Source organism: Suricata suricatta, chromosome 3 (genome assembly GCF_006229205.1).
Source record: "Suricata suricatta isolate VVHF042 chromosome 3, meerkat_22Aug2017_6uvM2_HiC, whole genome shotgun sequence".
NCBI classification, from domain to species: Eukaryota; Metazoa; Chordata; class Mammalia; order Carnivora; family Herpestidae; genus Suricata; species Suricata suricatta.
In genome coordinates, this window is record NC_043702.1 from 123,606,654 (window position 1) to 123,634,516 (window position 27,863).

At 38.6% G+C, this 27,863-nt stretch overlaps 1 protein-coding gene across 4 annotated transcripts in view; it reads left to right on the top strand.

The window, feature by feature from the left end:
- Positions 1 to 27,863, top strand: part of POU2F1 (POU class 2 homeobox 1) — a 164,157-nt gene that overhangs the window by 131,670 nt on the left and 4,624 nt on the right. For all 4 annotated transcript variants that reach the window (XM_029935075.1, XM_029935076.1, XM_029935077.1 and 1 more), the window contains exons 7-14: positions 1,346 to 1,472; positions 3,093 to 3,187; positions 8,849 to 9,022; positions 13,196 to 13,337; positions 14,717 to 14,862; positions 16,044 to 16,223; positions 17,665 to 17,770; positions 27,410 to 27,752. In XM_029935075.1, the coding sequence (XP_029790935.1) occupies positions 1,346 to 1,472; positions 3,093 to 3,187; positions 8,849 to 9,022; positions 13,196 to 13,337; positions 14,717 to 14,862; positions 16,044 to 16,223; positions 17,665 to 17,770; positions 27,410 to 27,752 (1,313 nt within the window). The remainder of the gene's footprint in view (positions 1 to 1,345; positions 1,473 to 3,092; positions 3,188 to 8,848; positions 9,023 to 13,195; positions 13,338 to 14,716; positions 14,863 to 16,043; positions 16,224 to 17,664; positions 17,771 to 27,409; positions 27,753 to 27,863) is intronic.

Consider the following 27,863-nt stretch of genomic DNA (forward strand, 5'->3'; position numbering starts at 1 on the left):
AATCTTGCCGCTCATGCGTGCGGCAGCCGCCGCCCCCCTGCTGCGGCCTCCCTGCTGCAACGTTGGACTCCATGCAGAGCTGCGTTAGCACCGTGGCTTGGCTTCGGTGCTCGCACTTCAGGGCACGGTATCCGCAAATCATAAAAAGTTATTTAAGAGGCATAGACAGTCCTGCCAAGGAAGAAAGGTAAATGAAGTCCCTCATTCTCAGGAGAGGGGAAAAAGTACAAGTGTCCATATCAGCAAGTTATATAAAGGGTTATTATGAGTCTAGTACTGGACAGTTATCTTTATCCCCCCAGAGAAGACTTGGAAGTAGACTTAAACGAGCTAGAGCTTGACTAGACATTAAAAAAGAGCCAATTAACAGTATGAGTAAAGAATAGATATCAGACTAATCCTTATGACTATTGTATACAAGCTTTTTCAAGATAATGTTTAATTGTGGTCACTGTCTTCATCATCAACTCTGTTTTTAACATACAAGCTTTGAGAACCTATGTTGACATTATTCTAATAAGATAATGTGTATGAAAGCACATTGAAGACTATAAAACACTAGACTAGTATAATCAAGTTTAATATATTATGGATTAGATTTTTGCATGGATAGCTATTTCTAGGTATTTTTACACTGATTTCTCAGTTGAGTTAGACTAGTACCAAATTAAGATTTTTTTATGTTTATTTTATTTGTCTTTGAGAGAGAGAGAGAGAGAGAGAGGCAGAGAGATGGGGAGACACAGAATCTGAAGCAGGCTCCAGGCTCTGAGCTGTGTCAGCATAGAGCCTGACATGGGGCTCAAACTCATGAACCACAGAATCGTGACCTGAGCCAGCCAAAGTCGGACACTTAACTGACTGAGCCACCCAGGCGCCCCTAGACTGGTGCCACATTTAATGAATCGTTATAGGTATTTTCATTTATTGATGCAATTTCAGACATAGCATTCTCAATTTTTACTTAAGAGAAAGATCAGTTGAGTATTTAAAACCCCAACATATTCTTTTCTCACTTGATTTTTGACACCCATATCGATCCTAAGATGTTAAAACACCCAACTGTAACCAATTATTCTGAGGGATGAAGTTACTACTGAAAATCCGCCTTGGTAGGATTTTCAGTACCACCTGCACAAATATCAAGTCCTTACCACGGCCCAGGTTTCTTCATGCACCGCGTGAACCCACCCAGAGCGCACCCTGTGTTGAAAGAAGGGAAGAAAGAATGTAGAATATTGACTCTTCTTCATTTGGAGGACACAGTCCATCGCCTGGGAACCTTATGATCCAGCGAGTTTTTATTTCAGGGTCTCCAATCCATGTTTTCATTCTGATTCTCTAGGATCTGCAGCAACTGCAGCAGCTTCAGCAGCAGAATCTCAACCTGCAGCAGTTTGTGCTGGTCCATCCGACCACCAACTTGCAGCCAGCACAGTTTATCATCTCACAGACGCCCCAGGGCCAGCAGGGTAAGCTCCTCTGCAGCACTGGCACCCAGCAGCTTGTGTGCTGTGCATGCTGACTACTGTCATTTTAACGTTTTTATCAAGTGTAACTGTAAACTCAGTATTCCTGTTAAGAAAAATATGTTTAGGAGTGCCTGGGTGGCTCATTGGTTAAGTGTCTGACTTTGGCTCACGTCATGATCTCACGGTTCATAGGTTTGAGCCCTGCATCAAGCTCTCTGCTGTCAGCACAGAGCCTGCTTGGGATTCCCTGTCCCCTTCTCTCTCCACCTCACTCTCAAAAAAAAAAAAAAAAATTTTTTTTTTTAAAAGAGGGGCGCCTGTGTGGCTCGTGTCATGATCTTGCTGTCCATGAGTTCAAGCCCTTTGACTATGTCTATGCTGACAGCTCAGAGCCTGGAGCCTGCCTCAAATTCTGTGTCTCTCTCTCCTCCCATCCTCCACTCATGCCTTTGTCTCTCAAAAATAAACAAACATTAAAAAAATTTTTTTTAATTTAAAAAAAATGCTTTTTGGTCTTGCATGCCACATATGGAAGGTCATTCTTTACTGCCTTTCATCTGTTCAATCTCTAAGGGGGAGCAAACAGTTTGGTCAAAAGTCTAAATGAAATCTTTCCAACATAAATTACTTCTAGTATTTTGATAGTATTTCTTGGGAATGTGTTTTTAAAATGTGAGCTGAGCATTAAAAACTTATGCTTCTAACTTGTTTTGAAGTTTGAGAAGGAGAGAGTGTTGTATTAGAAATCACAAAGTTTTAAATTAAGAGACATGTTTGAGGCCTTTTAGTGATAAATATTGGTGTGTAATTCCTGTATCAAACATGCTCACTTACTGTTTGTAAGGTTAGTTAGTAGAGGTTAGTTAATGTAGAGAGATTCAGGGTATCAAGGCTTCCCCTCCAAGGAATAGGAGTCCATTGCTACCACTTCCTTGTTATTTTTGTCCTTTTGGCCCTTTACTTCTTATCATTCATTCCAAAATCTTTCATTGTGAAAATACCTATTCCACTTAATAGATAGCTTGCTGCTTTCATGAATCATACAGTTCTCTGGTCCAACATATACTGGCAGTTTCTGATGGATTCTGGGTTAAAAAGGTGAGCTCTTTTTAGAGTTTCAAGCTTGCTTCCATTTAGAATACGTCTTCATTTTCATCCATTCCTCACTAAAATAAAAGATTGGCCAGTCAGAGAGTTCATCAGACAGTTTATCAAAGACATATATTCATTTTAGTTTATTTTTTTAATGTTTATTTATTTTGAGAGAGAGAGAGAGAGAGAGAGACACACAGCATGGGCGGGGGAGGGGCAGAGAGAGAGGGAGAGAGAGGATCCCAAGCAGCTTCTGTGTTGCCAGCACGGAGCCTGTGCAAAGCTCAATCCCACGAACCGTGAGATGATGACTTGAGTTGAAATAAGACAGACGCTCAGCTAAACTGAGCCACCCAGGTGCCCCTATATCAGTTTTAGTTTAATATTCCATATCTTCCTGCCCAGGTTGTAGTTCACAAGATTGAATTTTAGGAAAATAAGACATTAAGAATTTTAAGACTGGTAAGACTGTCAAAAGATCAGTTGGAAATTTCCATTTCACTTTCTTTTTTCGTTTGTGTCTTACAGGTCTCCTGCAAGCGCAAAATCTTCTAACGCAACTACCTCAGCAAAGCCAAGCCAACCTCCTACAGTCCCAGCCAAGCATCACCCTCACCTCCCAGGTCAGTCTTTTCCCATTGAGGGTGACTTTCTCCTACCTGATGTTTTCAGGGACTCTTGGACTTGGTTTAATTAAAACACAAAAAAATCCCCACAGTACCCTAATAAAAATAATCCATGGAGTTTTCACAAACTGAGCAGAAATTCAAAGCAGAACTTATCAGCTTGATAAACCAATACTATCAGATTGATGTAGTCTTTTAAAATCTTCAAGGAGTTCGTATCTTCTTTTATATTTATAAAAAAATAACTGTATTAGTGACAAATGAGTGCTGAGTCCTGGCTAGTTGACCATCCTCTCCCCCACCCCTCCCCTCGCTGGTTGGCAGTAGAGATCACCACTTGCACTGGAAACCCACTCTTCAGTTAGAACACATCACTGTCCTTTGCCCCTTCTAAGAAGCTGCAAAGAAGTTCTGATCTCTGTGTTTTCTTTACTCTCAACTTTGAGATGTTGCTTTAGCTCATTTCTACCAGATTTGAACTCATAATAAAGTATAAGTCTAGACATCTTGAGATGGAAGCTTTAGACCTCTTTTCCTTCTTAACCAGCTGTGACATTGAGCATATCATTTCGGTTCTTCATTTGTAAATTAGGTAGTTAAAATGACCTGATCCTGAATCCCTCTTTAGCTCTAATTCACTTTGTCTATAATCTTGGAAGTTCTCACTAAAACATAGCCAGATTTGACAAAATTCAACATTGGTTTATGATAAGAAAAAATAAAAAACGAAAATAAAACCTCTTATAAACTAGGAATAGTTTTTCAGCCTAGGAAAAGGCATCTACAAAAAAACCAAACAAAACCTACATCATACTTTCCCACTAAGATCAGGAGTAAGACAAGGATGTCCACCATTAACCACTTTTTAAAACATTTATTTATTTATTTATTTATTTATTTATTTATTTAGAGAGTGTGTGTGTGTGTGTGTGTGTGTGTGTGTGTGTATGTGTGTGTGTGTATGTGTGCACGCACACGCACAAGCAGGGGAGCAGCAGAGACAGAGGGAAAGAGAATCCCAAGCACTATTAGTGCAGAGCCCGACACAGGACTTGAACTCACGAACTGTAAGATCACAACCTGATCTGAAATCAAGAGTCACATGCTTAACCAACTAGCTACCCAGGTGCCCCAGCTGTTACCACTTTTATTCAGCATTTTCCTGGAAGTCCTAGCAGTGCAATAAGACAAGAAAAAGAAATAAAGGACATAGAGATTAGAAAGAAAGATATAAAACTGTCTTAATTGGTAGAGGACATGATTGTCTATGTTAAAATCCTAAGGAATCTACAAAAACCTGCTGGAATTAATAAGTGAGTTTAGCAAGTATGTAGGATACAAAGTTGGTGTTAGCAATGATCATTTGGAAGTTGAGCTTAAGAAGAAAAATATTTACCCTATTTACAGATAAAGTTAATAAAACATTTATAAGATTTATACATAGTTTTCCGTGTATATATTTCTACAAAATACTGCTGAGTGAAATTAATCAAGACCTAAATAAATAGAGGGATATAATGTGTTCATGACTCAGAAGACTTAGATTGGTAAAATGTGAATTCTTTTCCAAGTTGATCTATAGAGTCAACATAATTCTGGTCAATGCCCAGCAGATTTTTTAAATAGAAATTTTATCATGTTTCTGACATTTATGTGGAATTGTAGAGGACCTAGAAAAATCAAATAATTTTGAGAGGTAAGAAAGTTGAAACACTGCCTCATGTCAAAAATTATCATAAAGCTACAGCGATGAAGACCACATGATAACAGTGTAAGGAGAGAAATGAGATAGACTAGAAGGTTCAAGTGGACCTGCACATCTATGGCCAACAGATTCTCCACAGAGGTGGCAAAGGATTTCAATGAGAAAAGGAAAGTCTTTGGTAATCAGTAGGCAAAAACAAACAAACAAAAACCTTGATTCTCCTTTTACGCAATTTACAGTGATTAATTTGAAAGCAGTAATAAGACCCAACCTTCCAGAAGAAAATTTAGGAAAAAATCTTTGCGCCCTTGGGTAAGATAATGATTTCTTAAATAGGACACAAGAACACTATTCATAAAAGAAAAAAATTGATAAATTTAATTTTATAAAAATTAAAATATTTTTGTTAAAAGCATAAAAGAAAAGCCACAGACTGAAAGAAAATAGTCTTCAAATTTATATCTGATAAAAGACTTGTGTCCAGAATTTATAACAAATTCACACAACTCAATACTAAGCCTGGTTTTTAAAAAGCTGGGGGGGGGGGAGATATGCAAAATATTTGTAAACACTTCACTAGAGAAGGTATGTGAATGCCCAGTAACCATATAAAAAAGATGCTGGAAATCATTAATCGCCAGGGAAATGCAAATGAAATATCACTTACCCACCCACTAGAATGGGCAAAATTAAAAAGACTATGACAGTATCAAGTGTAAAGCAACTGGGCTCTTTTATATATTATTAATGGGGTTGCAAATTGGTACACACACTTTGGAAAACAGATTGGCAGTTTCTTATAAAGTTAAAGATGCATGTACCTTATAACCCAGCAATTCTACTCCTAGAAATGAAAGCATGCATCCACACAAAAACCTGTGTATGAACATTCAAACCAATGTTACTCATCATCACACCAAACTGGAAATAACCAAAACGTCCATCAGCTAATGAATAGGTACCATATTCATTATCCATATTGGATATTAGATATTTCATCATATGGATACTGGATGGAATGCTATTCAGCAATAGAAAGAAGTATATTTCTGAAACATTTACCAACATGTATGAATTTTGGAAGCATTATGTAAAGTGAAAGAAGCCGAGCATAAAAGATTGCACACTGTATGATTCAATGTGTATGACATTTTAGAACAGACGAAACTATAGGGACAGAAATTGTATCAGTGCTTGCCAGGGGCTAGGGGCTAGGGATGGGGATGGAGAGCAAAGAGCATAAAGAACTTCTGTGGGGGGTAGAAATGTTCTGAATCGTAATTGTGGTGGCAGTTATATGACTATATACAGCTGTCAAAACATCAGATTATATACTTTTATTAAATTGTGCATTTAGCTGTAAATATGCTGCATATAAAAATCAGGCTAGAATTTTGCAAAAGCCTGTATGTACCAGCAGTGCCTCCCTGGCCTACGTGCTCCGCACACAATGGCAGGGCTGTTGTGCTTCATCCTGACTGCTGCTCACTGAATTCTACTCTACCATTTCTAGATCTGGCCCAGTCCAACCTGAGGTTTCTGGAGTTGGGGTAACTTATCTGTAACCACCCCACCTAAAGGTACCCAAGCTATTTTTAGTCCTTTATTATTTGAGAACGGGGCTACTTCAAGCCTGCAGATGAAGTAACAGTCTGGTAATTGAGGCTCCCCTCTACCTATCAACCAGCCGGTTTCACTGGGAAGTATATGGCTACATAGATTCCAATGTGGTTAGTGCTGGTTTGGACTCCTCCAAAATGGTCAAGTTGAAAATTCTTCCATGCCAACAACATAATAGAGGTGAACTTGGCTGTCCTCAGTGAAGCAGGATGATAGAGTAGCCTACTCCAGAGGTTGGCCTGTGCAATGCATATTGTGTTGTTTTCTGGGCCAGTTGGTTCCATTGGAAAGAGCTTATTACTAACCAGGTCAGAGTTGGGGGTATTTGACACATTTAAATTACAAGAAAACTCATAGCCAGAGACTTCATTTGTAACCCTGGCCTGTAGTCTCTCATGTGGCTTACTGCTCATTGGAAGGGTCAGCTGAGCAATTATGCTACGGTCAGGTGGTACCGTCCGCTCATGACTACTCACCCGGGTAGGTTCTCCTCAGGGCTTGTGAGTAAAAAGCAGCCTTGTGTTTGTGTAATAAGGAAGTTTACTATTTTCTTTCAAAGGGAAAAAAATTATTCTTTCAGGTCCCTGAATAAATTTTAGATAGATTTAAATAAATATTTAAAAATATAGAGAGGAAGCAAGTAGACTATTCAAAGGAATTTTTGAGTTAGAAATAAGTGAAAGTTCTCTCAGGTCTGAAGCAAGAGAAAATATTAATTAGAAGGGGGGGAGTTCACCCAGATGACAATTTAAAACTTACGTACACTGAAAAACAAAATGGAAAAAGCCAATTAGAAAATTATTTGTAGTAATAACAACAGACAAAGGCTTAATCTATAACAATTGGTGAGCTCTTTAAGGCTAAGGATGAGGATAAGGAGACCATTAATACATATATGGGTTATGGATATAAATCCCATTGATAAATATATAGATAATTGACACACGGGAAAATTTGACTTTGAGTAGTAAGAGAAACTCAAGGCATAGTGAAGTACCATGCACTCCTTCAATTAGCAAAACATTTTTAAAAACTGCTAACACAAATTATGTGGAGGAAACTAGCATCATCATATAGTGAGAACCAACATTATGATGTGCATCAGAAGCCATGGAATTGTTTATGGTGTACCCTTGATCCACTTCTGAGTTTATCTCAAAGAACTTATCACAAAGGTGGGGAAAAGAACCACGTATGCAAAATTTTTCATTATGGTATTAACTATGTTAGTGAAAACATAAATGAAAAAGCGTCTGTTAACAAAGAGATTGTTAAATAAATTTTGATAATATTGCCTCAGTCAGCTTTTGACAGTGATAATTATGAAACAGAGTGTAAAGTTATATATACTATAATTACAGTTAAAGTTAAGAATGTAGATCCAAGGGAGGGGGTAATGGATAAGTTTAGGGCATCATGGGTGGTGACAGTACATATTCATGAAGGTATACTTATCTTCAAATTCATCAAGATGTACACACTAAATATATACAGCTTTTTTACATGTCAGTCATACCTGAGTATAAACAAAGTTTACTGCTTTGATTTTGTGCCTTATGGTCCCTTCCAATGTCTTAATCATGTCATAAAGGTTACTCTGATCTGTGAGACGCGTGCCTTGTAATTGAAGATTTGAAAATGATTTACAATTTGTAAGGAAACATTTACAGATTAAGTAAACTTTGTACAAAAAATTAAAAACAGGATTAAAAAAGGAAAGAAATACAGCTCAATGGAAATTTTTAAAAAAACAAAACTCTTGAGTAATTTAAACTGGATGATTTACTTTTCCCCTTAAAATTGTTTTATTCTTATTATTTTTATAATATCGTGTCATAAGTTGGAGACAATAGTGATATACAAGATAGATATGGTCCTTGCTGTTTTGAGACTTACAGTTTAAGTGACAGATTTATGAAATGAATTCTTTAAAGACTGATTTATTATGTATACTCTGAATATGCATAAGATATGTGTATTCAGAACATTTGAAAACCCAAATATAATGGGTTTTTATTTTAATTTTTTATTATGGTTAACATTTTATTTTATTTTATTTTACTATTTTTTTTATAGTTTATTGTCAAGTTGGTTTCCATATAACACCCAGTGCTCGTTCCATGACTTCCGTGGAAACCTTAACTGAAATTATAGTGTGCACAATTTCACACTCTGCTCCCTGAACGTTATATTGTGCCTTCCACAGTGTCACGCGGTCTTCATAGTTCTTCATGCATATAGCTGTTTCCTTAAGTTGTTCGCTTGTGACGCATTCCAGTTACAAACTGAAGTATCGTTTTACGTGCTTGTTCTATTTCTGTTCCTTGTAACAGCCAGCAACCCCAACACGCACAATAGCAGCAACCCCAATTCAGACACTTCCACAGAGCCAGTCCACACCAAAGCGAATTGATACTCCCAGCTTGGAGGAGCCCAGTGACCTTGAGGAGCTTGAGCAGTTTGCCAAGACCTTCAAACAAAGACGAATCAAACTTGGATTCACTCAGGTAGGATGAACCCACCCTTAACTTAGATGTCCCTCCTTGACTAGGTCCACAAATGTGCTTTACATGTGCAGCGAGGCTTCTGAGGAACGGTATGTTCCCCGGCCCTGCTTTTTAGTTTTAGACTGCAGCTTTTTCTTAGCCATTTCCCGCCCTTATAAATTCAGACTATTATCATATATTCAGTTATAAATGTATGATTTAATGTTAGATTAAAACCTTTAAGATTTCTCTTGGAACACAGGCCTCTGAAATCATAATTATGATTATACCGGTAAATGGGGCGAGTTTAAGAGCCATGTTTGGGGCTGCTGGAACTGTAGTGAGGGTTTTGTAATTTGTGCAACATCTGGTGCTAGGCCTTAGGGCTCTGTCTGCAAGATTGAGAGAGTAAAGATTGCAGGGTCTCATACAGTAGCTGAAAGAGGGAAAGTTTGAAAGACTTGTTTAAAAACAGATTTTTGGGAAGGAGAAGGAGGTCAAACAGAAAGACATACACACACACACACACACACACACACACACACACACACACACACAGTAAGCCCAAATTGACGCTAATTAACCAAATAGGAATGTGTTAAATCTGAAAAGTCCAAATTAATCAAAATCCAAATTAATTTTTTCCCCCAGCAGACAACTCTGAATGTGGACTAGGTTTAATGCTTCAAACAGGCATCTGGGTATATACTGTTTTTGTTCCAAGCACTACCACTGACTTAACTCTGATTAATCTGTCACAAAGAATACTTGTAAGGCAGGAAAAGAATTAAACTGAGTAACAATTATACAAAATGATATTAGAACCTTAGATGAAAAAACGTTACTGAAGTATAGATTGGATTGAGTGTTTTTATGGAATCAGGGGAAACCCAATGTTTTCTTAGAATATAATTACTGTTTGAAGGTTAAGCCACCACTTGAACACTAAGTTGAAAGTAAAGTTGTGCTCAACAGTGGTAGGTCAAAACCCAGGGATCTATCCCTATTTGTTTTCTGTGTGTTTCTAAGAACAGACTTTTATTCCTTGTATTTCTTTGGTAACTTGTTTTTGCTCAAAGAAATTAATTATATATTAGAAACATGAAATGATTTTTTTTAAATAGATGTAGTTTTAGAGAAAATGCCATTATCTTTGTGAGGAGTTTCAGTTATGAAGAAACAAACTACAGTTTAAAGATTTTAGTTGGTACTTTTGAAACACCTAAACAGCCTGGCTTGTTTTTACAAAAGAAAGCTAAAGATACAACCAGATTGGTAGAGGTAGGTTAAGCTTGCACAAGGAGGAGGTTGGTGTATTTATTTAGCAGTGCTGCCGCTTTTAGGCTGTTACACAGCCTACTCTCCAGTTCCCTGGGAGATTGGTGACTCAGTGATACACCAAGGATATTAAGGCTTTTAAAAATCTCTAACTTTGACCCAAATAGTGGTTTGCCTTTCTGTGGCATTTGACCCAACATATCGCTAGTGTTGTTTCTCCTTTTCTTCTCTGTTAGATAAAGGAGCTTCCTTATGCTCTGGTGCTTTGTGGTTTTATCCTGTTATTTGGTATAATTGTTACGTACTTTTCAGAATGACTTTGACATACCAGGGGCAGCATTTCGTAAAACTTAACTGCGTGGATTAAAGTATATGTTACTGGTGGAGGCTGGAAAAAGCAACCTTTGTTTTAAGTCACATTCTTCAAAGGTCGCTTTGTATCCAGTTTATTTATAAGTACACACAGGGGAATTTACGTTCAACTTGTTAGTTTAAACAGAAAATCCCTATTCTCTGAGTAAATATACATGTTATTAGATGTTTTAACAGTAATTTTCTAATTACTTGACTGGTTAAAGGACTGCTGTAGATGTTATGCACACTTGGGAGGCATACCATAGTGTAACACTTCTGGTGCGTGTAGAACATTCATCATTTCCTAATCCCAGTCTTTGTTTTTTGGTTTTTTTTCCTTTTGCTCTTCTAAAAAATACCAAAGAGATACAATATGGTTCAGATAATGTATGAGGTTAACTGCCTAAAACATTTACTTTTGTGAGGAAGAACCCACTGTGGTAATTAGGAGAGCACTAAACTGAGCATATGTCAAATTAATGAGAATTAGTATATTAACTGAGAGACCTGTTGCTTTTTATTCTCTTAAATAATTTACATACGACATAAAATTGTATTTTAAACCTCAAGTGGATTTGTCATAGTTGGAGGGAGTTGATGGCATGGCTTTATTTAGCTACAGCTACCATTTAGGGCATTGTTTATTTTTATAGTGATGTGATTTTTGATGTATTATTTTTGTTTACTTACTAATATTGTTACTATTCATAGATATTACAGAAGTTTTTGAGAAATCCTTAGCAAAGTATGCAGATACAGTGTCAGAAAACTTTTATTTTCATCTGACCACAACAACATATACTCAAAAGAATTACAAGGTTTAGTTGGCCCCACCAGCTTTCTAGAAAGCTATCATCTAAACAAATAAAGTGGCCAAGAACATGAATGTATGGGACAAACAAAGCATGTTTAGTGCCTGAAATATAGTAGGCACTTAGTGAATGTTTGTTGATTGGATGAAGATTTAATAAATATGTAGAACTGTCAATGCCAGTAAGCCTGTGTCTACAGGTATATTTGTATATAAATATAATATATAGCACTTATGCCCTGCTCATGCTATCCTGGTTCTTTCAGTTTTACTATAATTGGAAGGAAATCAATAAGCAGTCCATATCTGTTCTACTTAGAGATAGTATATTCAGAGCTGCCAATAAAACTTGGTGTGATGATGGGAAGGTTCTGTATTTGTGCTGTGCGGTATGATAGCCACGATCCATGTGTGGCTATTGAGCCCTTGAAAGGCAGCTCCTGGTGCTAAGGAACTGAGCTTTCAATTTGCCTGATTTTAATTAATTTAAATGTAAATAGCCAACATCAGTTGAAGTTCTGATAATCTCTATACCTTATTTCGTCATGTAGTTTGAACATTTTTCCTCTGTTAAACTTTTTATCAGAAGTTGTGCACCAGTAAGAAAATAGGAGTTTGGGAGAAAGGGGAAGGGTTTTTTCTCTTTCCTTAACTACCACCTAATGTAGGTGCTAATAGGCAATGTAGTATCGAGAAGATGGACTGGCAGGGATAAGGGAAAGATCAAAGGACTGGGATAATCCCAGTTGAAAATCAGAGTTGCCACAGTGGTCGGAGTTGGCTGTTTCTTAGTGATATTGGCTGTGTAGTGCTTAGGACTAGAAATGCTGCCTTTCTGTCCTGGCCCTAAACTAATTGAAATGAGAGCATGAATCATTGAAACTCCCATGAGTTTCTATCACCTGTATATAAAATAACTATTAAGATATGGCCTTTTCCAGCCTTAACAAGAGAGATTCCGCTGGAAGAAAAGTATTGTATACATTTCAAAGGTTATAGGCTTATAAAGAAAGTTATCTTTTGTAATATATTCAGGGGATCATTGTTCTATTGCTATAAGGTTACCAAGTTGCCAGTGCCCATGAAGGTTTAACTAAATGGGTCAAACCTCTCTACTGTGAATTTCTATCTCTATAATGGTTACAAAGTAGTCTTTTAGGATACCTGTTTTTGTAACCAACTTTGAAATCCAAACTAAGGTTGGAAAATAGATTTTTCCACTGCTTCCAGAAATACTTTATGGGCCTGGTGTTGGTGGGGGGGCGGGCAGGGGGGATGGAGAATGAGGCATTATTTCTCAAATTTAAAACAATTTATAGGAACTTTGGTTAGTTCAGAAATACCTGAAGGTATCTAGAGAGTTACATCTATTAACCCTGTAATTGATAACAAGTAACTGGTTTTAAAGGTTATTTAAATTGTTCTAGTTGCATCCATTAAGGGGCTTGTTAGAATATCAGCATTATCTTTTGAGACTTGGAAATATTTTATTATCTTGATTATTATGAGAAGTAGCAAGAAGAGATTCAAAATGAGAGAAAATGGGAGTTATGAATTTTGTCACACTCAAGGCCTAACATTGAATACTGTGCTCAGCTTAAAGGTGGATGCTTTTGTGGGACCCTGTAAATGGAATGATTGTTGAGTCTTTGTCTAGAGCAGTTGCTGGGGCAGCCATAGAGTGACGACTTGGGACATTAGTGAGACAAATCTCTCTCCCTCTCCCCCTCCTGCTCTGTATTACCATGCAGGGCGATGTTGGGCTCGCTATGGGTAAACTGTATGGAAATGACTTCAGCCAAACCACCATCTCTCGCTTTGAAGCCTTGAACCTCAGCTTTAAGAACATGTGCAAGCTAAAGCCACTTTTGGAGAAGTGGCTCAATGATGCAGGTGAGTGAATACATAAGACACTTCCTCACTGTGGAATTTCACGGGGGAGTTGTTTACACTTGGACTTATGTCTTCTACTGCATTATTGGTACTGCAGAACATTGAAGCTCACTAACCTTGTGAGGAGCAGTAGAAATTATGACTCCATGAATTAGATGTCTGATTCATTTAGATCTAGTAATTACAGTGGACATAATCAACAGTGAATTTTAGCCTTAGAATATTTCTTGTATTTGAGCCAGGTTAGGGATAGTTGAAGGAAGAGGATAAGAAGTTCTAGGTATTTAGATACAGGTGAAAAACAAATTTATTCGTTCTACCTTGATAAATTATCATAAACTTATTACTGATATTTCTGCTTTTGTTATTAAAAATGACCACATATGATTTATATCTATAATGGAATACTACATGGCAATGAGAAAGAATAAACTCTGGCCATTTGCAGCAATGTGGATGGAACTGGAGGGTATTATGCTGAGTGAAATAAGTCAGTCAGAGAAAACAGATATCATATGTTTTTACTCATATGTGCAACTTGAGAAACTTAACAGGAGACCATGGCAGGGAGGGAAGGGGAAAAAGTAGTCACAAATAGAGAGGGAGGGGGGCAAACCATAAGAGATTCTTAAATACAGAGAACAAACAGAAGGTTGATGGGGGTGTGGGGGACAGGGGAAAATGTTGATGGGCATTGAGGAGGGTACTTGCTGGGATGAGCACTGAGTGCTGTATGTGAGCAATGAATCACAGAAATCTACCCCCAAAACCAAGAGCACACTGTATGTTAGCCAATTTCACAATAAATTATATTTTTTAAAAATGACCACATATTTTCTTCATAAAGAGTTGAGATGCTCAGTTGTTTTGTGCTGAGTTTTTGTACTGAGTTTATGGACAATTTAGATTTTGAGTCACTGATTCCTAGACGATGAGAACTGTGAGGAGCCACAGAGATCTCCTGGGCTCTGGTAGTCATTGTAGATGTGAACAGAAGTCAGGTCTTTGGAAAAGACACAGCTGGAATGCCCACCTTCAATAATCTGACCATGGCTCTGGGTGAGGCCTCAACATCTGTGATCTCACTGAGCTCCACGGGTGCGAACCTCTCATTTTACACAGAGCGTAAAGGAACGCAGAGATGTCTGTGACATGATCAGGGTCATGAAACTGTTAAATGACAGAACCTTGTTGAAATGTTAAAGAGTTCAGAAAGATCCATTGTAGTGAGTGATGTTTTAACATAGGTTATGAAAACCCTTCCATGCTGGCTTTTTAGCCTAACATTTTGGTCCATTTTGTTGTTGTTGTTGTTAATTATGTATCCTATGCATGAATCATGCTCAGCTAACTTGATTTCTGTGTTTTCTTTCTTACAGAGAACCTCTCATCTGATTCAGGTCTCTCCAGCCCAAGTGCCCTGAATTCTCCAGGGCTGGGAATGGAAGGCTTGAACCGTAGGAGGAAGAAACGCACCAGCATAGAGACCAACATCCGTGTGGCCTTAGAGAAGAGTTTCTTGGAGGTTAGTAAAGTTTTTACTTTTCATGTACATGTGGTTGTCTGTCTAATATTAATATGAGGTGCTGTCGATGATAAAAGACAGACTCGTCAGCCTCAGTCCTTACAGATGCCTATAACATAGTGGAGAACAAGAAGACAAAGGAAGTAACTGCATATTGGAAACAGAACCAGAGGGCTTCAGGCTTCAGGAGGGTCCACGCTTGTACCCATGTGAGCGCCGTGTGACAGAAGAGGCCGCAGTGGCCATGGGATACGCGGGAATTGCACAGGCGGGGAGAAGCGGGAGGAGCAGGGGAAGTGCACTGGCAGGGGCATCCGGGAAGAAAATTCAGGAGGCAGATTTGGCAAAGCACACACAGTGCGATTTGACTAAATTCTAGCACTTGTGTGCCTAGAATAGTCATTTGGGACTAGACCACGAAAGGCCATGGATGTCTGGAGTTAAAGTTAGTTCTGGGGCACCTGGTGGCTCAGTTAGTTAAGCATCCAACTCCAGCTCAGGTCATGATCTCACAGTTCGTGAGTTCGAGCCCCACGTTGGGCTCTGTGTTGGCAGTGTAGAGCCTGCCTCCCCTCTCTCTCTGCTGCTCCCCAACTTGTACTTTCCCTCTCTCTCAAAATAAATAAATAAACTTAAAAAATAAACAAAGTTGTTTGTTTGTTTGTTTGTTTTTGCACCAGGCAATATCCCAGTCAGAGCTTCAAAAACATTTTAACTTCTCTAATTTAGGACAGGCTTGAGCACAGTGGAAGGAACATTGAATCAGGAGTCTTTATCCACTTGTATTAACTGCATGATTGGCCAAGGCACTTGATTTCCTGCGCCAAAGTCCCTGTATCTAGGAAATACTGGTCTCTCCTGCCCCACAGGCTTCCCGCCTTCCTCGTGTGGTCCTAGGAGATCATGTGCACGTACAAAATTGTATTGATTATTAATTTTTTTCAAGATTAATAACCCTTTAGATGAAAAATAAGCATTCAAGAATACAACTTATTCTTATATGATTAAGTTTAACAAATATATGTTGATTAGAATGTTTATCTATAAAAGTTCTTTGTTAACAGTGGGCCAGTCTGGTCCTATATATCCCAACCTCAGCTTCTGATCTGTCCCTCCCCATTTGTTTATTTATGTCAGTAGTTTAAAAAAGTTATTCCAAAAGATTTTTTTTTCTCCTTTAGAATCAAAAGCCTACCTCGGAAGAGATCACCATGATTGCTGATCAGCTCAGTATGGAAAAAGAGGTGATTCGTGTTTGGTTTTGTAACCGCCGCCAGAAAGAAAAAAGAATCAACCCACCAAGCAGTGGTGGGGCCAGCAGCTCACCTATCAAAGCAATTTTCCCCAGTCCAACCTCACTGGTAAGGATGAAAGTAGAGGACACAAGCCCAGGGACTGATTTTTATAATTTTATAAATGATCCATGAAATCAATTTACTTCATAATAGTCATTTCTTACGTATATATATATTCATGCCAAGTAAGTATATATAAACTTGTGTTTTAAATGTTGCCAGGGTAATTCAGTCTCATGTTGTCGTTAACCCAAGAACTTACTGATCTTTCTTTTTTAAAGTGAAAATTTTTAATTATTTCCTATTTCATGATGGCTCCATTATTCTCTTCTCTGGTGTAGTTTATTGGCTACTCTGCAACCATGGGAGCAAATTTGCTACTGGCTCCAGTTATCCAAAATAAATAAATAAATAAATAGCTTAACTTTAGGTGCTTTTTATTCACATTGGGTTTTAAAGCCCGTATTATTAAAGTTACATGACTAAGCGACAGCAAATTCCCAGACAGCCTTTAGCTCTGAACCTGTATTAAGACCACCATCTTCTGTCTTCACTCTCAAACATTCGGGCCTTTCCCTGATAGCCTCATGGAGTAACTTGCCCCTGCTGCTGTAGAACAGTGTTCTAGGCTGAGGGGGCGTGCAGTGCTCCTGCAGCTCCCTTGAGCTCAAGGACGACCCAAATGTGAGTCTGCATTTCCAACCAGAAATTCCACAGCTGGGCTGATTGTGGACTTTGCATTTCTGAGCTTTCCTTGTTAGTGTGTCTTACTTCATTTGAATGTCATTCTATATGGGGTTGCTGCTTAAATTAAACTCACCATTAAGAGCGTACGTGAGCTGTGAAGTGAAGGCTGTGATTGTTGACTGGCGGGGCCTTTCATCGTGAAGTTCATAGGACAGCTTCTTAGAACTGGACACTTTTATGTAGGGGACTCTTTTGTGTTTTGGGTTTATTTGTACTAAAAGGAAGACCGTGTTTCTTACAGAACTATAGAAATAGTTTGTTACCTCAAAAAGAAGCTGTCAGCTTTTAAAAATTTTGTTTCACATTCTTTCCGTGCTATCATCTCATTAAAAACAAAAACAAGACAGTCTTGTCCCCACAGGGTCAAAAAGAAAGCAGTCCAAGAGCCCCTGATGGGGCTGAATAGTTTTCCTGTGGAGATTAAGTTGATGATTAGTGTAATATTCCTTCCTTACTTGTAGTATATCTGACTGTACACTATTGAAATTTAGGATTTTTTTAAATTATCTAAAACCTGGGCAAACTCGTTTCTAGTATCAGTGAAAAACCATCTTCTAATAGCCACCTTCATACCTAGGTCTGTTTTCTCAATTCCAAGATCAAAACATGATCATAAAATTATTTCCTCTCAGGCCCTTTTAACTCTGTTGTAGCTGGAATTTAAACATTTTTATAGGCAAAATACATCTTCGATATGCATTTAAATTTTTACGTTTTGATTTTTTAAGTGCCTTTGCCTATTTTCACTTCTGACCTCTAGGTGGCAACCACACCAAGCCTCGTGACGAGCAGCGCGGCGCCGACCCTCACGGTCACCCCGGTCCTCCCGCTGAGCAGCGCCGCGGGCGCCAGCCTGGCTGTCACAGGTGAGCCGCAGCCTGGCCAGCCGCTGTTCAGCGTGTGGCGGCCCGTGACCTGTCTCCCGGAGACTGTGAATTAAACTCTGAACTAGGCGCTAACTAGAGCTATGTATTGCTTTTTTTTAAGTCCTGAAAACCTGAACTCCAAGACACAGTCAGGCATAATTAACTTTGTCAGAAAGAATTCTCTCACATAAAGATTTTCTTATCTGTTTTGTTCTTTCCCACATTACTCGCTCCTGTCTTCGACATTGCTCCCAGAGTTCTCTTTTCAAAACTCCCAACTGGTTTTCCAGTAACTTCTCCCCTTAAAAACTTTCAGTGGCTACAGCTTTTTGTATTCAGGAAAGCATCCAAATTCGTCATAATTCATAGAAGGTTATTTCCTGTCTGCATCTTCTCTTCCACTGGTCTTGTCTCCCTTCCATCTTCAACACACAGGAAGGTTCCATCCAGCCCTTTGTAAATATCCCCACAGCCTACAATGCTACCCCCGCCTGCACTTCTTTCTGAAAGCAATGAAACTACTCCAACTTAGGAAACAATTCTTTCTGGAAATATTCTTTAGCCTTCCCAGGAAACTCTGCATTCCCACCTGCCTATATTATAAATGATTGTACTATCTGTACATCTGTCTTTCCCAATAGCTTTTGCACTTCTCAAAAGATCTGAATATTCTTTTTGCAATCTCAGTGCCTTGTTTAGTGCTTGGCATGTGCACTGTACAATGAATAAACTTTTTTCCTTTGGCCTCCTTTAAAAAAAGCATATTTCCCAAGTACATTTAAAGTAACTTCGTGTTGGCACGCCTGGGTAGCTTAGTCGGGCAATCATCCGACTTGATTTCAGCTCAGGTCATGATCTCTCAGTTTGTGAGATCAAGCCCTGTGTTGGGCTTTGCACTGACAGCACTGAGCCTGCTTGGGATTCTCTCTCTCCTTGTCTCTTCCCCTCCCCTGCTCGCACACTCTCTGTCTCTCAAAATAAATAAACAAAAACTCTTAAAAACAATAAAATAAAATAACTTAGTGTTGTCATCAGAAGTTTTTTAGGGGCTCCCTGGGTGGCTCAGTCAATTAAGTATCCAACTTCAGCTCAGGTCATGATCTCACAGTTTGTGGTGGCTTCCAGTCCCACCGTCGGGCTCTGTGCTAACAGCCCCTCCCCCACTTGCTCTCTGTCTCTCTCTCATGCAAAAAAAAAAAAAAATGTTAAAAAAAATAAGTTTTTTAGTGATATATGATGCATAAGGCATTCTGTAATTGCTCACCAGGTTGATTACGTGCTAGTAAATCATTGAATGGATTTGTGATATTTCACAGTCAAACTTGAATTTAACCTAGAGTTGGGAATTTTATTCTCTTCACCCATGTTTTAAGTTTGTTATACCACTTCTTTGACTCTGTAATCTAACTGAATGGCTTTATGTAGTTATTAAGTTTCTGAGTGATTAAGAAATCTCATAATTTTGTGTATTTAGAGTAGTACTTCTTGACTCCTTTGGGGTCTTAGAGCTCTTTGAAAGTTTGATGAAAGCTTTTAAACTTTTCTCCTCACAAAATAGACTTACCCACAAGTCTTAGTAAAATATGAAGGACGTTCATAAATGACAGCCCCCATCAGTCCCCACCTCACAGAAGCCAGTTTTGGATGGAACCCGTGTGTGAGAGGACATCGTGCTCAGCACTCGGCTTCGTGAGCAGACCGTCGGTGGCCGGGTGCTGGGGTGCCGGGCACCAGGACACGGAATTCCTGCACGTGAGGAACTCCCGGTCACCCTGACGGCCGTCGTCTGTTTATCTTCCCAACCAAGTCTGAGTCCCGTTACGTTAGGCCTGACGATAACCATCTTTTGCAGAAAAATTCCTGCCAGTTCAAACATTAAGAACAAGTAGCTTTGCAGATTTCCTAAAAATGTGGCCAAAAAATCTGAAACAGAAGGTAATTTTTAGGAGATGCACAGACTCAAAACTAGCTAAAACTCTTCATTCCTTTTTTTGATGGCCCTAACTTATCAATTATATTTTCCTAAACTTAGCCCGTTTATGTGGATTTAAGTATAACTATTTTCTGAAATGTAACTTTTTTTGGAGTGAATTTTTTCTTCAGTTCTTAGAAAGTTGGAACGTTATAGGAAACTCGAATAGGCAAAACAATCACAATGAGCTATTTTTATCCTGGCTTTAAGTCATTTTTAGACATATATGGACAACTCTAATAGTGTTTTATGTGTCCTACTTTCTTTTTTACTTCTCACCTTACAATAATTGTGTCATCCCGTTATAGTTTTTTTTTACATTTCTACCATTTCTATAATCTATTTTTTCTTTTTTTAATGTTTATGTATTTGTTTGTTGGTTTGTTTGTTTTTGAGAGATACAGTATGAGTGGGGGAGGGGCAGAGAGGGAGAGAAAGAACCCCAAGAAGGCTCCACGCACAGAGCCTGATGTGGGGCTCGGATGCATGAACTGTGGGATCATGAGCTGAACCCAAATCAAGAGTTGAGCACTTATCCGACTGAACCACCCAGGTGCCCCTACATTTCTACTTTTGATCTGCCCTTACTGTATTGAATGGTTGTACCAGAATTTTGTAAACATTTCCATGTAATGCTATGATGGTTAAGTTCTACCTAGAATGACCAACTTTTCCATCTGAGTCCCGCAAATATTGCATCCCAAGAAACCCCTCAGTGTCTCAGCCTCATAACGAATCTTTCTTGTTCAGTATTGTATTCTTCCAGTAGTGATTAAAGGAATGAAGTTTTCACTTGGAAATAATGCTCTAATAGAGGACTGTTGTACAGAACAGATTCTTGAATTCGTTATTTTTAGGTAATTTCAGATTTATAGAAAAGTTGCAAGAATAATAGTTCAGAGAAATATAAAATCTCTTCTCTTAGATTCTCCAAATGTGAAAATCTTACTATATTTGCTTTTTCCTTTTTCTGCTTCTCCGTGTATGTGATGTCTTCTGAACTGTTATAAGAACAAGTTGTGGACATGCTGCTTTATCTCTAACAACTTCATTGTGTATTCTCTAAAAAAACATTACCATATGCAATCAGAATACAGTTACCAAAAATCACGATATTAACATTGACGCTGTACTAATCTGTTATTTTCTCAGATCTTTGTCCACTAATGTCCACTGATGACTTCTGCATAGATCTTGTATTCTCAAATAATTCTGTGATTTCTTCTACATTTATTAGTTGCCTTCCTTACCTTTTCCCATATGTGACTGAGAAACTGGCTCCTATATTAACAATCTCGTTAATGGCTCAAACCTGTAGTGAGAACAACACGCTTTCAAAACTGCTAACCCACGTTTCTGAACAGAAAAAGCCTACATTTGGGTCCCATGTTTGTTTAGAGTTCTTGTCTTTAACCTGAAGGTATATCGTCCAAACACTGTGTTCAGAACTTGTTTAGATTAGGTCTTTTTATATCCTCTTCAGTGTAGTTACATTATTCATTTGAAATTCAGTTTGTTTTGTTTGTTTTCAATAATAGTGTTCTTCCTCTCATCCCTGTGGATTTTTTTTTAAGTATATGAGATAATAGCATATCATTAATCCTTGGTTTCAAAAGTCAGGACTACATAGAAATTTCTCTTCAGAATAACGCCATTCCCGTCTGTCGTAATTCTCTTTCTCTGACAGGTGAGCTTGGAATCCCAGGGCTCTGTTGCGGTGAATAATCCTCATCTCTGTCATAGTCTTTATCTGCCCTTCTGGATTCCGGTTGGTTTCCCTGCTGCCTAATTCCAACCTCTTTGTCATTTCTGCAAATCTATCAAAATCTCAGGTTTTTTCATACCTGTCCCCAGACTTCTTACTCCCTTTTCTTTACCATCATTTGGAACAAGAGGAAAAAACCATATCCTCAGTCTGCCATCTTCTAAAAGCAATCTTATCTGATCAACACAGTCATTTTCATTTTCCAGTATTTAGCATAATGCTTGGCACATTGAAGCTCCCTGGTAAACTTTTCTAGAATAGATACAAGAATAATCATGACTATGTTACTCCAGAAAGATGGTGTTCTGGTGTGTCTCAAGGCCTTGCAAAAATTCAGAACAGCCTTTAATAATCTCAACTAAACACACTCTGCCCCGACTTTTTTTCCACAACGCTATTTCGTAAGGAGCCGTATGCAGCCTCATATGCATTAACAATCTGTCCACATTCACCCCTGACCTTACGCCTTCCTAGCTGCTCTTCTCTGTCTCTGTGGATGTGCCTGTTTGGGACATTTCATACACATAGAATCATATGATATATGGCCTTCTGGGTCTGGCTTCTCCTGTTTAGTAGAACATTCTCCAGGGGTCATCCATGTTGTAGAATGTATCAGGACTTCATTTCTATGGCTGTATGATATAGCACCATTTTGTTTATCATCTCTGACTTGATGGACATTTGAACTGTTTTCATTTGAGGCCATTTTGAATACTGCTGCTGTGAGCATTCATGTATAGGGTTTTATGTGGACTTCTTTCCAGTTCTCCTGTGTATGTGCTTAGGAATGGAATTGGTATATTATGTGGCATACTAGAATATTTTGAACAATTTTATGCCCCCAAAAGTAAGGCAATTGAGATGAAATGGACAGATTCTTAGACACAAATTATCAAAGGTGACTCAAAAAAGGGAGAAAACTTAAATAGACTTAAAGCAAGCAATGTAAATGAATCATTAATATAAAGCCTTTCCCAAAAGAAAAGACTAGGCCCAGATGGCTTTAGCAGCGATTTCTGTCAGATACTTAAGAAATAGTTAATCTTCAGCCATCTCTTCCAGAAAACAGAGGAAAGGCAACTCATTGTATAAAGCCAATGTTGTTACCTTGATACTAAAGCTGGACAAAGAGACCAAAAAAACCATATAAACCTATAATTCCTTATGAAAATATACACAAAGACACTCAGCAGTTTTTGGCAAATCAAATCCAGTAACACAGAAAAGATCATACATCACCCCCAAGGGGGATTTAGCCCTAGAATGTAAGGTTGGTTTAATCATAACTGCACATTAAAGCATGTAATACCCCATGGCATCAGGAGAAAGGGCCAAAACCACACTGTCATCTCAGTAGATATGAAAAAAGCATTTGACAGAATTCAACCTCAGTTCATGATAAAAACCTGGAATAGAAAGAAACTTCCTCACCTGATAAAGACCATTAAAAACTTACTGCTAACAGCTTACTTAATGGTGAAAGACTGAATGCTTTTCCTCCTTAAATCAAGAACAAGCAAGCTCTTGCTGACTTCCATTTAAGATGATACTAGGGGTCGTTGCCAGCTTAACAAGGGGGAAAATCTAAAAACATCCAGTTTGGAAGGAGAGGGGTTTAACTGTCTTTATTTGCATTATTCTGTATATGTAAAAATCCCAAGGAATCCACACACCAAAAAAACTATGAGGACTAATAAATGAGTTTAGTGTTATTGATGGATCCAAGATCAATCTACAAAAAGAAGTTTAATACTATCAATGGACAGACCAAAAATGTTATCACAAAGATAATTTTATTCACAATAGCTTCAGGAAGAGTAAAATATTTGGGAATAAATCTAACAAAAGAAGTTCAAGTGAAAACTGTTCAGTGAAAAAGTTCAGTGAAAACTGCAATTTGCTGAGATACATTAAACCAAGTCTAAGTAAGTGGAGAGGCTCCAGGCTCATGGTTTGGAAGACTCAGTTTTGTTTCTTGTGGGGTTTTTTTGTTTTTTTTTGGGTCTGTTGTTGGGCTTTTTGGTTTGTTTTTGTTTTTGAGAGAGAACATGAGCTGAGAAGGGAAGAGAGAAGGGGAATGAGAATCCCAACACGGGGCTCCATCTCATGAACTGTGAGATCATGAGCGGAGCAGAAATCAAGAAATTGACTGAGCCACCTAAATGCCCCAAGACTTAGTATTTTTAAGGTGACAGTGTTCCCTAGGGGCACCTGGGTGGCTCAGTCGGTTAAGCGTCCGATTCTTGGTTTCAGCTCAGGTAATGATCTCATGGTTTGTGAGTTCAAGCCCCACATCAGGCTCTGTGCTGACAGTGCTTAACCTGCTTGGTTTCATCTCTCTTCCTCTTTCTCTGTCCAGCCCCTGCACATGCACACTCTCTTGCTCTCACTCTCCTCTCAAAATAAATAAATAAATAACTTTTTAAAAATGACAGTATTCAAAAAAAAAGATGACAGTATTCTTGAAATTGATCTGTAGATCCAATATAATTGTAGTCAGAATTCTAGCAAATTTTTTTTTGCAGGAATTGATAAACTCATTCTCTAAACTACATATGGAAGAGACTCAGGATAGCCAAAACAAATTTGAAGAAGAATGAAGTTGGAGGACGTATATATCCTGATTTCAGAGCTTACTGCAAAGCTATGGAATAAAGCCAGTATGCTGCCAACATGAGGGCAAACACTAGATTAGTAGAAAAGGATTGAGGAACCAGAAACACACATTTCAGTTTGTGCTCTGTTGACTTGGTACCAAAGCAATTCAGTAGCGAAAAGATATTTTTCACCAAATGGTTCTGAGACAATTGGATATCCATATTCATGAAGATGAATTTAGATGCTTCCCAACACCATGCACAGAAATTAAGTAGAGGGGCTCAAATGCCTAAATGTAAGAAATAAAACTTTTAGAAAACAGGAGAAAATCTTTATGACCTTAGCGTAAATTTGTAGATACAGCACCAAAAACACAATTCATAGAAGAAAAGAAAGTGATAAATTGGAATATATCAAAAGCAAAATCTTTCTTACTTTGAGAGACATTTTCAGAAAATGAAAAGTCAAGCCACATACTTGGAGAAAACATTTGCAAATCCTATATCTGATAAAGGAGCATCTAGAGCATATAAATAACTCTTACAATTCTGTATTAAAACATGAACAACCTCATTTTGTAAAAGGGCAAAAGAAATGACTAACAAGCACATGAAAAGACGCTCACCATTCTTACTCATTAGAGAAATGCAAATTAAAACCATAGATACTGTTTCATACTCATTCAATGGCTATCATCCGAAAAGCAAAAAATACCAAGTGCTGGCAAGGATGTGGAGAAACTGGAAACCTCATCCACTGCTGATGGGAATGTAAAATCATATAGCCACTTTGGAAAGTCTTTATAAAGGTGTTTTTTTTTTTTTATTTCTTTATTTTGCAAGGAGCAAGCAGGGTAGGAGCAGAGAGGGGAGAGAGAGAATCCCAAGCAGGCTCTGTAGCCCAGATTGACTTTACTGCTGAGATTGACTGGGCCTTTCTTTGTATACAGTTGGGATTTTAGGAGAGTGACACTGAATGATCTGTCTGGAAACGGCAGTGGAGAGTTAAGAAAATACTATTTTAAGCCCTTGACCTCGAGATAAGGGGTCTGAGGGGTCTCCTGGAAATGGACAGTTTCAGCTTCAGAACTTTGGAAGGGAGGTAGTGCCCATGGATAAGATCAGAGTAGGTGAGGTGAGCCTCTGGGCAGGAAGAGATTGAAACTACGTGAAATTTCATAGTAATAGAAGAGAAAGGAGAAAAACGTTTGCCTTTCTAAAGAGAATGAGGGGCAGGTCTTACAGGTGTCAGAGTGTGACTCTGCCCAACATAGGACCCCGCACTGCGTCAGAGGCTCAGTGATAGAGTGATCAGATAGATTTAGAACTGCAAAAATACTGGAACCATGATTAAGAATATCCACGTAGGCATAGTTGTATTTAGGGACGGCAGCAGTAAAGGGGGGAATGATACATATTTTTGAGAAGGGCAGAAAGAGGAATAAATGCTCCCTTTTTGATTAGCAAGAAGAAAGATATGTTTACCAGATTCACTGAGACCACATGGCACATTTGTGCAGCAGTGTAGGGGCAGGAAGAATGGAGTCAGTACTGAAATAGAGAGGTCTAATTTCCTCCCAGCTCTATGATGTGTGAAAGAAACATTTCCTTAGAGTTCAAATGAGAAGAGAGTTGAATTCTAGGTGGTGTTAGTATCAACCAGAAGAAGGCTTGAAAATAGTCTTTTAGAAGGATAAAACTGAATTTTTAAGAGTCTTCTTGAACTTAATGCTCTATTTTATCACCAAAAAAAGTTAATCTTTTACATAAGATCTTTGTTCCAATGGTTTGAAATATTTATTTTGATTGGTCTAGTTCTTCTATAATGTACCAAATCTTTTATACCTCACAGAAGTATTACAGTGGAAATTTATAGATGCTTTTTGAGTTCTCTATCCTGAGAAAATACCACTTAGGTCCTGCTTTATACATATATATTGTTGGTTACCTACTAGAACATAGTAAGTTTCAGTAAATTAAGTCCTACCCGGTGTAGGCAGCCTGCATTTGTGATATGTGGCATTACTGATAACTAAAATAAGAGGGCCCGTTCTCTATTGCCTCTCTAAATAGCATCAGAATTACAGCTCACTGGGGATGGCTGGCATCTTCTGCTTTGTGGAAGGTTTTTTAGCCTATGACTGCCTTATGAGTCATATCTACTTCAGGCAAAGAGACTTAACATTCTTTTCAGCACACTTGCCATTGTGATTCAACAAGCCTGACTTCCAGACATACTTGAGAAGTGTGCTACCCAATATGGCAGGCCCTCACCACCTGTGGCTTTTAAGCACATAAAGTGAAGCTTGTTCAAATTGAGATGTGCCAGAAGTATAAACTACACACCGTTTCCAAACAGTATGAAGAAAACACTTTTTTGATACTGGTTTCATGTTAAAATGATAATATTTGTGGATATATTGGGTTAAGTAGAATACAATTCAATAGGTTATTGAAAATAACCTATTTCTTCTTGATATTTTCAGTAGGACCCCTAGAAAGTTTTAAATTACATATTTATTGTGTTTCTGTTGGACAACATTGATTTCGAGCATTAAGTAATTCCAGTGAGTGTGTTTTCGTTTTCAGTGATGATATTTGTAATATCAGTCAGTTGTCTGTACACAAATGTTTGTAGAAATTTGGCATCTTGACTTTTTTAAGGTCTCTCAAATAGCAGTTTCCTAGAGCTTCATTTTTCATGCTTTTATGAGATTCATAATATCCTGATGTGTTATTGTTTCCATGAATAAGAAAATATTTACCACAATAGGCTTTTGGAGAGCTGATTTTCGTTACAGAATAACTACTTGGATTTTTCAGGCAAAGAAAGCATCTAGACATAGGCTCTTAGTTATTTTCATACTATTTCCACATGTTACTATTGACATTTAGAAGAATATGTAACTTTTAGTTTTTTCTTGCTCTCTTTGATTTTCCTATAGAGATGGCTCTATACATGTAGCATTTTCGCTCATAGGTTTCTTTCCCAGACCCACTGTATTCCATAGTCAGAGCTGCTGTCATTCTTTATTTTCTGAGTAAGATATTGAACGTGGAAAGCTGTGTTCTCTGTTTCTTTCATGGCTACCTTATTGCTCCTGCCTCTTAAAGTAGGGTTCATGGTTTTGGTCTAAAGTGTTTGTTTTTGTGGTTCATTTCCATAGAAACACTAAACTAGGTCAATAAAAAAGGACACAGTTAGAGGTTCCTGGGTGGTAATCAGTATTCACAGTTGAGTCTAGAGTACCATTCTCCCAGAAACCGCCCCAGATGGTCACTTTGTGCTCTGGGCCCCTCTGCAGGCACCACAGACAGCACCTCCAACAACACTGCCACCGTGATCTCCACCGCGCCGCCGGCCTCCTCCGCAGTCACGTCCCCCTCGCTGAGCCCCTCCCCGTCCGCCTCAGCCTCCACCTCCGAGGCATCCAGTGCCAGCGAGACCAGCACAACACAGACCACCTCCACTTTGTCCTCTCCTCTTGGCACCAGCCAGGTGATGGTGACGGCGTCAGGGTTGCAAACAGCAGCAGCCGCTGCCCTCCAGGGGGCTGCGCAGTTGCCCGCAAATGCCAGTCTTGCTGCCATGGCTGCCGCCGCGGGACTGAGCCCAGGCCTGATGGCGCCCTCACAGTTTGCAGCTGGGTAAGGAGCGGTCTCACCTCGGTCACCCCTGAGAAACAGCTAGAAGTCCTCCCCGGAGTTACTCGTAGGGGAGACCATCACCATCTTAAATGCAAAAAGAAAATGGAAAAA